The sequence below is a fragment of the Telmatherina bonti genome (genome assembly GCF_933228915.1).
Source record: "Telmatherina bonti genome assembly, chromosome: 20".
NCBI lineage: Eukaryota > Metazoa > Chordata > Actinopteri > Atheriniformes > Telmatherinidae > Telmatherina > Telmatherina bonti.
The window spans coordinates 8,609,775-8,622,386 of record NC_136618.1 but is presented as its reverse complement, the minus strand read 5'-3'; the positions used below and the strand labels follow the sequence as shown (position 1 = coordinate 8,622,386).

General features: G+C 37.6%; 1 protein-coding gene across 1 annotated transcript in view; it reads left to right on the top strand.

Moving 5' to 3' along the window:
* The window catches only part of LOC306770758 (NACHT, LRR and PYD domains-containing protein 12-like), a 190,626-nt gene that overhangs the window by 153,172 nt on the left and 24,842 nt on the right, over positions 1 to 12,612 (top strand). Inside the window, exon 14 of the mRNA XM_079259682.1 lies at positions 6,565 to 6,738. Within this exon, the coding sequence (XP_079115808.1) occupies positions 6,565 to 6,738 (174 nt within the window). The remainder of the gene's footprint in view (positions 1 to 6,564; positions 6,739 to 12,612) is intronic.

Below are 12,612 nucleotides of genomic sequence, written 5' to 3'. Positions count from 1 at the left end.
TTACAACTGATAGCTATTCCTGGATGCTCCATCAGTAAAAATAATTGTGTAACAACAAATTTCAGATCAAATTCTCCTAACTTAACACATACATGTTTTAATTTTACTGATGCATATTGTGTTTCCTTTATTAAATTAAACACATAAAAATGACTAAATATTGTGACAACCAAAAAGGAAGTTACTTTATGCATAATATATTTTTCAAATAAATTGTCTGATTAATAGGTGATCATTAAATTTTTCTGCCTACTAAAGGACAAAATGTTGTGAAAGACAAAATTGTACTGTCCAAAATTCAAATATCTTTTGGTGTAAGTATTAAGCGACCGAAAAGCAGTTTATTTTATGCATTATATATTTTTCTAATTAATTGTCTGATTGATAGTTTATCGTGAAGTTTTTTCTGCCAGTTAATGGCATCAGCCTTAAAAATTCCATACAGGTCGGACCCTACTATTTTCTACTTTTACATTACTGTTTTTCTTAAAATAATCTGGAACATCTTTATTATTGCATCTATTTCAAACCTGATTTATTACTTAGCAACTCTGTTTAACATTAGTTGTACCATTTTCAAATGTTTTATTCTGGTGCCGTTACTTTAATTTTAGTCAATGTTTTCTGTAAGAGTTTAATGTTCTTGAATTACCCTTGTTGGTTTATCAACCATGGATGGTAAACCATAACTCAGAACAGGAACCTATGGCTCGCAAGCCAGATGCAGCTCTTTTTATGGCTGCATCTGAGTTTCAGATGAATCAGCAGAAATTTCTTCAAAGAAAAATGAATCCATAATTTTGCTGTTACTTTGATTAAAATAAAAATGAAACAGAAAAAGCCATCACAATAAACAAAACTAAAAATCAACACATTTTAATCTACCGTATATATACAGTATATTTTCATCCACAAGTTTTCACCGTGGCGTGCAGCAAAGAGCCAATCCTCTCTGTACTCCGGTGTGTGGGAGGGTCCGAAACCCTGAAACTCTCATTTTAGTGGATCATTTACAACAGCCTGCTCAAGCCATTTTCAGACCAAGAAGTAATATTCCCTCATTTTTAGGAAGCTTATTTATCCAGAGTGAACCCTTCTAACCAAGAAGATGGTGAAAAGAGGAACAGATGAGGAGTACCGTACATTTCAGCAGGAATGGACAGAAGAATTTGCCTTTGTGGAGAGAGCAGGTTCTGCAATGTGTCTAATATGCAATGATAAAATTTCATCAATGAAACGGTTAAATATAAAGCGACACTTTGACACACGCCATGCCACATTTGCAGTGAAATATCCAGCGGGAGACAGCAGAAACTACGGTCCAGAGTACAGGCTAGTCAGCAGCAGCTCCGTGTGTGGGCCCGACAAGGTGACTGGAATTCGGCTCGCTTTGCTGGTTCTTTAGCATTTGTGAGGAGCGGGAAGCTGTTTACAGATGGTGAATAAGCCAAAGCGTTCATGATTGATGTCGCCAACGAGCTTTTTGATAACTTTAAGGATAAAGACAAGATATGCCGTTGTCAGCAAGAACTGTACATGATCGTACCATAATGATGTCAAATCAAGTAGAGAAACAAGTGAATGACATGAATGCAGCGAGATATTTTTCCCTCGCCTTGGATGAATCATCAGATATCAGTCATTTATCCCAGTTCAGTATTATTGCACGGTACGTTGCAGGTGACACGCTGAGTGAGGAAAGTCTTGCTGTTTTGCCGCTGAAAGGAACAACGAGAGGAGAGGATTTATTCAAGTCTTTCATGGAGTTTAAAGAAAAAAATCTACCGATGGATAAACTTATTTCTGTGTGTACTGATGGTGCTCCGTGCATGGTGGGAAATAACAGAGCATTTGTAGCGCTTCTTTGTGAGCAGGAAAATAGACCCATCCTCAGTTTCCACTGCATTCTACATCAGGAGTCACTTTGTGGGCAAATGTGTGACAAGCAGCTTGATGAAGTGATGTCGCCAGTCATTCAGGTGGTTAACTTTATTGTTGCCCGAGCTTTAAATGATCGCCAGTTTAAAGCACTGCTGGATGAAGTTGACAATAACTATCCCGGTCTGGTTTTGCAGTAATGTCCGTCGTCAGTTACTGTATTTCAGACTTAACAGCAATGACTTGAAATGTACTTACAGATGATGTTAAACATCCTTCATTTGTAGAAAGTTTGAGCTGAGACTGAAAAACCACTTACATCTACGTTTTTAAATGAATAAGATCAGTAACATCAGGCTGTTTGGTCTTTTTAATAAAAGTAAAAAAATAAAGTCATTCTAGAGGAAAGGAGACCTTAGAATACTTCTGCTGTGATCTGATGCAACACAGAAATGACCGAAATAATAAAATAAGAAAATATTTTAATCGAAAATAATTGAATGAATAAATATAGAAGATATTGAGTAAATATAGAAAATAAAGTAAACAAATAAGATCTTCCAGGAGAGGCTGGGGTTGATATTGGGGGTTGTGGTGCCCCGTAATATAATAAAATGTCTGAAAGATAAAAAGTTTGTTGAAAAGGAAAAACAATAATGAAGTTAAATTTAGCAGAGTTTACTTAAATCTTACTGGTGTCTTTTTATTCATAATGATGTTGAATTTAGCAATTAAACTGTTTTAGAGAGTTTAAAACATCAAAATACACATCGTGTATCAGGATAAAATAAAATTTATATCAGGATATCAGTTATAGACCATATCGCCCAGCACTACTTTGCACCGGCTCCCAGTATGTTTTAGAACTGATTTTAAGATTTTACTGTTGACTTTAAAGCCCTCCATGGTCATTCAGCCTCCTCTTTATCAGACCTTCTACAACCAGATGAGCCTGTTAGAAGTTTGAGCTCTTCTGCCAGAGGACTTTTAGTTCTCCCAGAGACATGAAGACCAGAGGTGATGCAGCCTTTGTGCTCAGAGACCCGAAACTCTGGAATGAGCTGTCTGAGGAGATCGGGTCAGCAGAGCAGGGACGGGTGCAGCTGGGTGTCCTGGGGGGGCACAGGTCACCCTTCCAATAAGACTGGCCAGCCCAGGTGCCCCCCCCTCTAAGCCAAGACAATCAATTTTCATCAAACATCAACTGTAAGATGAAGTCTTCACAGTGAAGCTCAGATGTCCAAGTGTACCTGAATGCAGCAGCTGCTGCAGTATGAGCATAGGTCTCCACTCAGGTTAGCAAAGGAAGGAAAGTAAAACGCTGTAAACAGCAGGAATTGGTTTGGGCAGCCAGAGCAGGGGCGCCGTATAGGGGGGGAAAGTTAGGAAGATTCAGAAGGTTTACGACTTGATAGAGGCCCAAGATATGTAAAATATATAAGAACATTATCAAAGCTTCATGAAAAATAATGTATAATATTTTAAATGTTATGTTAAAATGATCTCTAAAATCTACCAGGGTTTCTGGATCCAAAGGAGGAATAACTCAGGCCATATCAAAACAAAATGGGAGAACGAACTAAGCAGAAATAAATCACAGGAAGTTTGGTGTTCTGTGTGGAGAGCACAGCACTCATTCACAAGTTGGAAGAGGTGGAGGATATTTGGTTGGAAGAACCTTATTCTTTCCTTCATTCCACCCACAGTAAAGGCAGACCATCCCAGTCACAGGAACAATGCTGGAGGCAGTGCAGAAACCCCAACGCCAATTACTCCCATATCTTCTGGCTATGTCCAAAACTTACAGCCTTTTGGGAAGATGTGTGTAGAACTGTAGGCATGAATTTGGGTTTCTAGATCCCTCATAAAGGTATGACTGTATTTTATTGTACTGGAAGACAATGCTTTGGAAAAGGACTGATATTTATATAAAATACTATTATGGACTTGTTAAAACAACTGTCACAAGTAACTGGCATGAGGCGGATCCCCCAACCCTTAATCAGTGGATGGATAAAGTTAAAGAAATCTTTGCTGTGGAAAAGTTGACTTTCAGCTTGAGGACCAAATGAACCTCCTTTATCTGGAAATGGGAGAAATGGACTTCATCTAAAGACTAGAAAACACTGCAAACATCTCAGATTAATACTGGACACAAAACATTTTCCAATAGACGTCTAAATGCCCCCCAAGTGTTCTGTTTGCTTGTAATGTTTACTCATGTTTACCAGTGTTGTTCTATAAACAGAAGCCAATTTATAAACAAAGTGGGAACAATATTGCTAAGATAAGGACTATTGTGTCACGTTTACAGCTGGAAATGATCATACATGCTTTTATATGCTCATAGCTGGACTACTGTATCTCTATTTTCTCTTGCCTCAAGAAGAAATCTCTGGAACGTCTTCAAGTTGTTCAGAACGCTGCTGCATGGCTCCTAACTAGTACTTTAACATCCTTATGTACCTGTATTAGCTCAGCTACACTGGCTGCCAACCCACTACAGAGGACACTACAAAGTTCTGGTGTTAACGTGCACAATGCTGCTTCAGGCTCCACATTATATCAGTGAACTTTTACAGCCATATGTGGCAAACAGATCCCTGAGGTCATGTGATCAGGGTCTGCTTGCTGGGCAGCATACCTGGCAGGTTATGTTGAAACAATAAGTATGTTCACCCTGAGTTGAAGAAAACTCTTGGTTTCTGTTGCAGAAAGCGAACAAGTCTTATCTGTTTCCATGGTAACTAACTCTGAAGTAAACCTCCTCGCTGACAGGTTCACCATAAAGAAACTGAGTTGCTGCCCTTCTCCTCCCACCTGAAGCAGCTGTGAGATATGTTTTTTTTTTTTTATTCATCTCAAACACATATACAGTACAAGAACAAAAATTCACATTTGTATAACAGTGTTATTTGAGAAGGAGCAGTAGGAGGCCCAATGCTTATTTAGATACTACTCCTAATTTACAGTCTTTTGTTGAACACAATTATAGAGCAAACCTTTACAGACTGAATCATCAGTCAAAAGACAAAATTAAAACAACAGATTAAATGATGAATTGTTTTTTTATATATATTTATCCAATAATAATTCCTTATCTTTTTTTTGTTTTTAGAAATGTAAAATATTAATTCATGATTTGAAATCATCACTTAGTCCATTCCACAAGTTTACTCCATAAATGGATATACATCTGCTTTTTATGGCGGTGCGTACATATGGCTTCTGTAACATGGCTTTACCTCTCAGGTTGCACACAGCAACTCTGTCTTTAAACATCTTTTGATATTATATGGCATCTTACTTTGAACTTTAAACATAAATTGTGCTATTTTAAACTGAACTAAGTCGCAGAGTTTAAGGCAACATACTTTCAAAAATAAATTATTGGTATGATTTATATATCCTGCATGATTGATAACCCTTTTGGCTCTTTTTGGTAGAATAACTAATCTTTACAGAGTAGTCTTAAAAGTGGTCCCCCAGACTTCCACACAATAATTAAAATCTGGTAATACCAAAGCATTGTACAAGGTAAGTAATATTTTGGATTTTAGCTATATCTACATTTTGATAGAAGACCAACACTTCCAGCTATTTTTCCACACAGATAATCAATGTGAGGTTTCCAACTCAGTTTATCGTCAAGGACCACTCCTAAGAACCTATTTTCAGACAGTTTTATTATTTTTATTTTTTCCAATTTTAAATCAATACTCATTTCTTTTCATGATTCCCAATTATAATACATTTTGTTTTATTTACATTTAAAGATATTTTATTTGAATCAAACAAGGATTTTTGTTTTCCTATCTCTTCTGTTGCAGTTCCTATTACATCATTTAATTCATTACCTGAACAGAAAATTATTTTGTCATTTGCAAAAATAACACATTTTAAAACAGCTGACACTGAACATAAATCATTTTATATATAAAATGAACAATTTAGTCCCCAACACTGACCCTGTTGGGGCGGGTTGTCCGTACCAATGCCATTTCAGAGATTTACAAGCGGAACGAAAGCACAAGTATTTACATAAGGGGAAGATTTTTCAAAACTCCAACATTTGTGAAAGTATCATTTCTTTATTAATGGCTTGTTTTGCAGTTATTCTGTTTCTCCAGCCATGAAATCATCATTTCATAAATGTGTGATGGTAGAAATCTGCTGTTTGTCCAGTGAAGATCTAGTTGTATACGTGACCTTACTAAAAGATTTTAACTTAGCATTTAACTTAGCAGTAGAGGAAGTCCCTTCCTCTAGACATGAGATCTGTGGACTCGGTGACAGGTTTCAGGACTACATAAAGTCAATATAAGTGATGTGGAACATATGAAATTTCCACCACATCCTACTGATCTGACTTGATGATATAAAGCAAGTAGTCTTAAAAAGATTGTTTTAATTTTTAAAAAGCAAAAGAGGCTAAATTAAAGCTGAAATGTTCACAGTGAGGATCACAAATTTTACTTATTTAAAAAATGGTTCCACTGACATGACATGGAAAGTAGAAATGAGAGTTTTGTCAGAGAACTCACTCTGATTGAAGTCTCTACGTCTTTATTGAAGCAGCAACATGTTGTCATTAATATTAATGAGAATTCTTCTTCTCTGCTTCTGTTGGACTGTTTTAACCTGCATCCTGTTGGCTTCAGCTCACAGCTTTTATTCTTTATTCAGATTGGAGAACTGCAGATTGTCAGAGATCAGCTGGGCTTCTTTGACCTCAGCGTTGGAGTCCAACCCATCTCATCTGAGAGAACTTGATCTAAGTTGGAACTACAACATGACGGCTGGTGTTAAAGATCTTTGTGGATTTCTGGAGAGTCCACACTGCAGACTGGAGACTCTGAGGTCAGACACCATGTTTTATTTGTCTTCAGTGTTTCAGTTCATAAAAAATGATGATTTATTCAATAAAAGCAGAAGACTTTGATTCTGTCAGACAGAAACTAATATATAATCACTGACTGATGCTTCTAGACGTTGAACTTTAGTGAATATCTATGGCTGAAATAATGATCATATAATAATGAATCAGCTGATATGAAGCAACTCCCCACCATCACTGATAGAAATGAAGCATCTTTAACTGGATTAGAAAACAGCTTTCATCCCAGCAGCAGTTATCTTCACTCACATGCATTAATAATGACATATTCCAGCCAAAAACCTCGTCACACTAATCATTTCAAAGAAATCATTCTCAGTTGACTTTCATGTCATTAAAAATGATCTCTGTTCCACAAGGTCAGTTCACACTGAAACACATGTTCCTGTTAAGTGGATAAAAGGAAAATACAAAGAAGAATTGATCTGAAGAAAAAATCACATGATTGGAAAATGAAATCAAGTGAAGCTATGACCTAACTTGTTGCTAGGTAACAGTGGATGGAAGGAAGTGGTGAGTGTGTGTGAGCAGCTTTCCATCAGGTGAGAAATGTGTGAAAATGTGGAGCAGAGTCAGTGTTTCATAGCTCTGCAGCCAAAGAGAAGCTGAGAAGGTGAACTGCTACGAGCCTGTGCAGGTGATCCAGACACAGACACAAAGGATGATGACTGAACAGCCATGAAGGAGAGAGGCAGGGATGCTCCATCACTGGAGAGAAATGCTGCTCTGTTTACCTGCTGGCTTTCTTTCTTCTGCTTTATTTATTCACAGCACAGAGTTGCTGTGAAGAGCTTGTGTGTGAATGTAGGTTGAGAAACATCAGATAAGAAATATGGAGCTGAATCACAACCAAAATGTTTGTTTGTCTGGAAAATGTTTCAGTCTTCAGGAATAGAAGATGATGAATCAAGTTTTCATTTTGATCTTTAACAAACAACAATAAAAATGCATTAAAATGCATTTTATAAGAAGTGTAGTTTATTTGTTTCAGTCACAGATAATTCATTTCTTTATACATCAACAACTGAAAGAGCAAAACAGGCAGAAGCAGAAAGCTTGTATGCATATATAAGTATACACTTACATCAGATGAGTTTTGTACAAATGATACCAACAAAAAACAAATGTACTACATATACAGTATGTGACCTTTGTAAAGATAATAAGTTCATGCAGTTACACATCTCTCATAAATAAACTGGTAAACTTTCTTTTTAAATAAAGAATTACATTTTTTAATCTCATTACTAAGTTTATTCCATAGTTGAACCCCCCAACAAGACCAACATCTTTGTTTCATCTTTTCTGGATTTTGGAATAATAAATTTACAACAATCTCTGAAGTTATATTTAGTTTGCTGAAGCTTGAAATATTTTGGACACCTTCTGGAAGAATATTTAGTTTAGCATTTTTTTTTTAATAAAATTTGGATTGTTTTATAGTAAACTAAATCCTCAAATTTAATCAGACGTGATTTAATCAACAATGGATGTGTATGATCATAATATTCAGCATTATTTATCAGGCGTATGACAGGTTTCTGTAATACAACAATGTCATTAAGTGTTGTCTTGTGGGCGCCGCCCGACTGCTCAACACAGTCAGTCTCATACGGGATATTAAGGTACAATAAATTATAGACAAAACTTTATTTGTCAATTAAACTGCAGTTTAATACAAAATAACAAGTGTTTTTTATATTTTGGCCCTAATATGATGTAGATGATGCTTCCAAGTTAATTTAGAGTCTATTACAACCCCTAGAAATTTATCAACAAACCTCTTTCAATTTCAATACCATCTATTTTTAGTTTCTCCTCTTTAAGTGACTCTTTCTTACTTCCGAATATCATAAATTTGCTTACATAGACATACAATACATAGACGCCTCGTTGTGTGCTGGAGAGTGAACCAGCGTTGCCAACATATTGGATGGGTCTCTGATTTGAGTCTTGCTGCAGAGTCAATGTAGTTTCCCCACATAACTGTTTTCTGTAGTCGGCTTCATGTTGGGATCTTTCTTGGGGAATGTATAACAAGCAGCAACATTTTCTTTCTCCAGGGTGATGTTCTTTCTCCTGAAGAAATGAAGGAGTTGTTGTTGTAGAGTTTGAAGTTCCTCAGTGGGAGCATCTGTACCTTCATTCAACCCAGCTGCAGCCCGAGCATAGCTGCGCTGCTTTGTATCCAGACCAGTGATTACAGCAGGGGGGGGGTACCCTGGTCCTTTAGGACTGGAATCCTGCAGGTTTTCTATGTTTCCCTGGTCCATCACATCTGATTCAAAGCAAATGGATCCAACAGTTTATCAAGATCTGCACAGTGATTCATTCATGCAGCAGCAGCCATCTTGGATGTTTTCTTCTCGAGAACATCTGGAGTTTTACATGAGATATAAAAAATGTCTATTTTGCCAACATGGATGACAAGCTGTAACAGCAGCGTTGTAACCGTCTACATGTGATTTTCTTCATAGTTCAGCTTTTCTCCTTCACAGCAGACAGACAGCTCAGTTCTTGTTGAGTTAAAGTGAACTGTGCACAGATGTGCAGTATTTGGCTGTAAATAGTGAAACCAGCGTGTTTTTGGATGTGAACACAGCTCAGATGCAGATCTTTCAACTTTTCAGAATTTTAAAAGAAAAGCTGGAAAAGCGTTAGACATGGAAACTGAATGTGAGACGCCCATTTAAAGCAGAAATATGTCTCAGAAATAAAAACGAGGAGGAGAGGATCGTTCAGCTGTGTGTGTTTCCTGATGGAGTTAGTACACCGGAGCAGGAAAACTCCTCCACTGCTTCTCCTCCTCCACTTCCTCTTATTATTAAATAAGAGTTGATCTGAAACCAGCTGAATACCTCTGCTAAGGACGTTTTACCCGGCGTTTATCTGTTTGTCTGTTAGTGTTCAAGATAACTCAAAAAGTTATGGATGAACTTTCATTCAATTTTCTGGAGTTGGTGGAAATGTGAAAAAGAAGAACTTATTACATTTTTGTGGTGATCTGGATCACCGTTTGGATCCAGGAATTTTTTAAAGGATTCTTTATCATTTTGCTTGACGGAGGTTTTCGATCTCCGAGTGCTTTTCTAGTTTAGTCTGTTTTACAGGTGGTTGATGCCACAATTTCCCACATGCTCTCTCTGTCTGCAGGTGGGAGTGTAGCTCACCTGTGTGTGCACACGGCATGACGTCTAAAGACATGACGAGACTTATTTAGATATCAACATGAGAATAAGATCAGTAACATCAGGCTGTTTGGTCTTTTCAATAAAAGTTTAAAAAAATAGTCATTCTAGAGGAAAGGAGACCTTAGAATAATTCTGCTGTGATCTGATGCAACACAGAAATGACCTAAATAATAAAATAAGATAATATTTCAAGAGAAAATAGTTGAATGAAAAAATATTGTAGATATTGAGTAAATATAAAAAATAAAGTAAACAAATAAGATCTTCTTGGGGAGGCTGGGGTTGATATTGAGGGTTGTGGTGCCCCGTAATATAATAGAATGTCTGAAAGATAAAAAGTTTGTTGGAAAAAGAAAAAATAATAATGAAGTTAAATTTAGCTGAGTTTACTTAAATCTTACTGGTGTCTTTTTATTCATGATAATGTTGAATTTAACAATCAAACTGTTTTATTCATTCATTCATTCATTCATTTTCCGAACCGCTTAATCCATTCCGGGTCGCGGGGAAGCTGGAGCCTATCCCAGCTGGCTTTGGGCGACAAGCAGGGTACACCCTGGACAGCTTGCCAGTCCATCGCAGGGCTACACAGAGACGAACAACCACTCACACTCATTCCTAGGGGCAATTTAGAGCAACCAATTAACTTAACATGCATGTCTTTGGACGGTGGGAGGAAGCCGGAGTACCCGGAGAGAACCCACGCATACATGGGGAGAACATGCAAACTCCACACAGAAAGGCCAATGACTGAACCTCTCCCCAGAGAAGGATTGAACCAGTGACCTTCTTGCTGTGAGGCCACAGTGCTAACCACTGCGCCACCATGCACCCCAAACTGTTTTAGAGAGTTTCAAACATCAAAATACACATCGTGTATCAGGATAAAGTAAAATTTATATCAGGATATCAGTTATAGTCCATATCGCTCAGCACTACTTTGCACCGGCTCCCAGTATGTTTTAGAACTGATTTTAAGATTTTACTGTTGACTTTAAAGCCCTCCATGGTCATTCAGCCTCCTCTTTATCAGACCTTCTACAACCAGATGAGCCTGTTAGAAGTTTGAGCTCTTCTGCCAGAGGACTTTTAGTTCTCCCAGAGACATGAAGACCAGAGGTGATGCAGCCTTTGTGCTCAGAGACCCGAAACTCTGGAATGAGCTGTCTGAGGAGATCGGGTCAGCAGAGCAGGGACGGGTGCAGCTGGGTGTCCTGGGGGGGCACAGGTCACCCTTCCAATCAGACTGGCCAGCCCAGGTGCCCCCCCTCTAAGCCAAGACAATCAAATTTCATCAAACATCAACTGTAAGATGAAGTCTTCACAGTGAAGCTCCGATGTCCGAGTGTACCTGAATGCAGCAGCTGCTGCAGTATGAGCATAGGTCTCCACTCAGGTTAGCAAAGGAAGGAAAGTAAAACGCTGTAAACAGCAGGAATTGGTTTGGGCAGCCAGAGCAGGGGCGCCGTATAGGGGGGAAAGTTAGGAAGATTCAGAAGGTTTACGAATTGATAGAGGCCCAAAATATGTAAAATATATAAGAACATTATCAAAGCTTCATGAAAAATAATGTATAATATTTTAAATGTTATAAGAAAATATAGCATTAAAATAAATGACCTCTATGTTCTCACTTGTTTTTCAGCAGTAAACTGATAAACAAAAAATGAATATTAATGTTAACCAAACACCATGAAAGTGCATGAAATGGTTTGGTCCCGTCCTATCGGAGGGCAGTATTTCATCAGCAGCAGCAGTTTGTAAGAGCCGTTTACACTCTCCTGCAGTGCAACTTGGCAAGAAAGGAAATCTGCTTTTTTTTAAAGGACAAAAAGAAAAAAGAGAGGTGAGAGAGAAAAATAGAGGTTCCAATAAGTGACCCAATTTTTCTCCAAGAAAGGTCTCTTGTCTCTTTAGTTTGTGATCGGTTGAAATGAACCTGTTGCCCAGTGAAATAAGCTAGTTATCCACAGGTTACTGCTAACTTACCTTCACCCTCTTCATTGTCTGAGCTCGCAGGCACCTAATTTAGAGGCCAAACTTTTAAGCCAGAAAGTTCACAGGGCGGAGACTTCACAAACATTCATATGCAACCAGACCAGGCGAGAGGAAAACACCACAGACCTCAGAGAGTTAACCAACATTTAATAAGTGCTAGTAAATGTTAACCCATATATTTATATGAAATTAATTCACCTTGTCTCATTATCACATAAACACAAATGAGCCAGCTCAGTCCCAGCCCCCTTCCTGTCCCAGTATCTCTTCTAGTCCCAGTTTCCCCTCCCTGTCCCAGTGATGAAAGTGAGCATCGATGTGTTCAGGGACATGCCTTTAGCATTATTACAGAGAGTCTGTGGGAATATCATTCTTTTTATCATTAATGATCAATCATTTAATTACAAAATAATCAGAATGAAGAAAATAAATATCCTGTAATTGTTTCACTGGATACTGGATAGTTGATTAGAAACACTGAGCCTGTATTAAAGTGACCGTCAATATTAAAATAGCCTAGTTAGACATGTACATTGTGATTTAGCCACAGATCTTTATTATTCCCATGAAAAGCTTTTTATGTCATGATATGAAGTTTCAGGTGTTTATCTCAGTTTTGGTTTCCTGTTTTTTGTTTGGTAGTTTTTT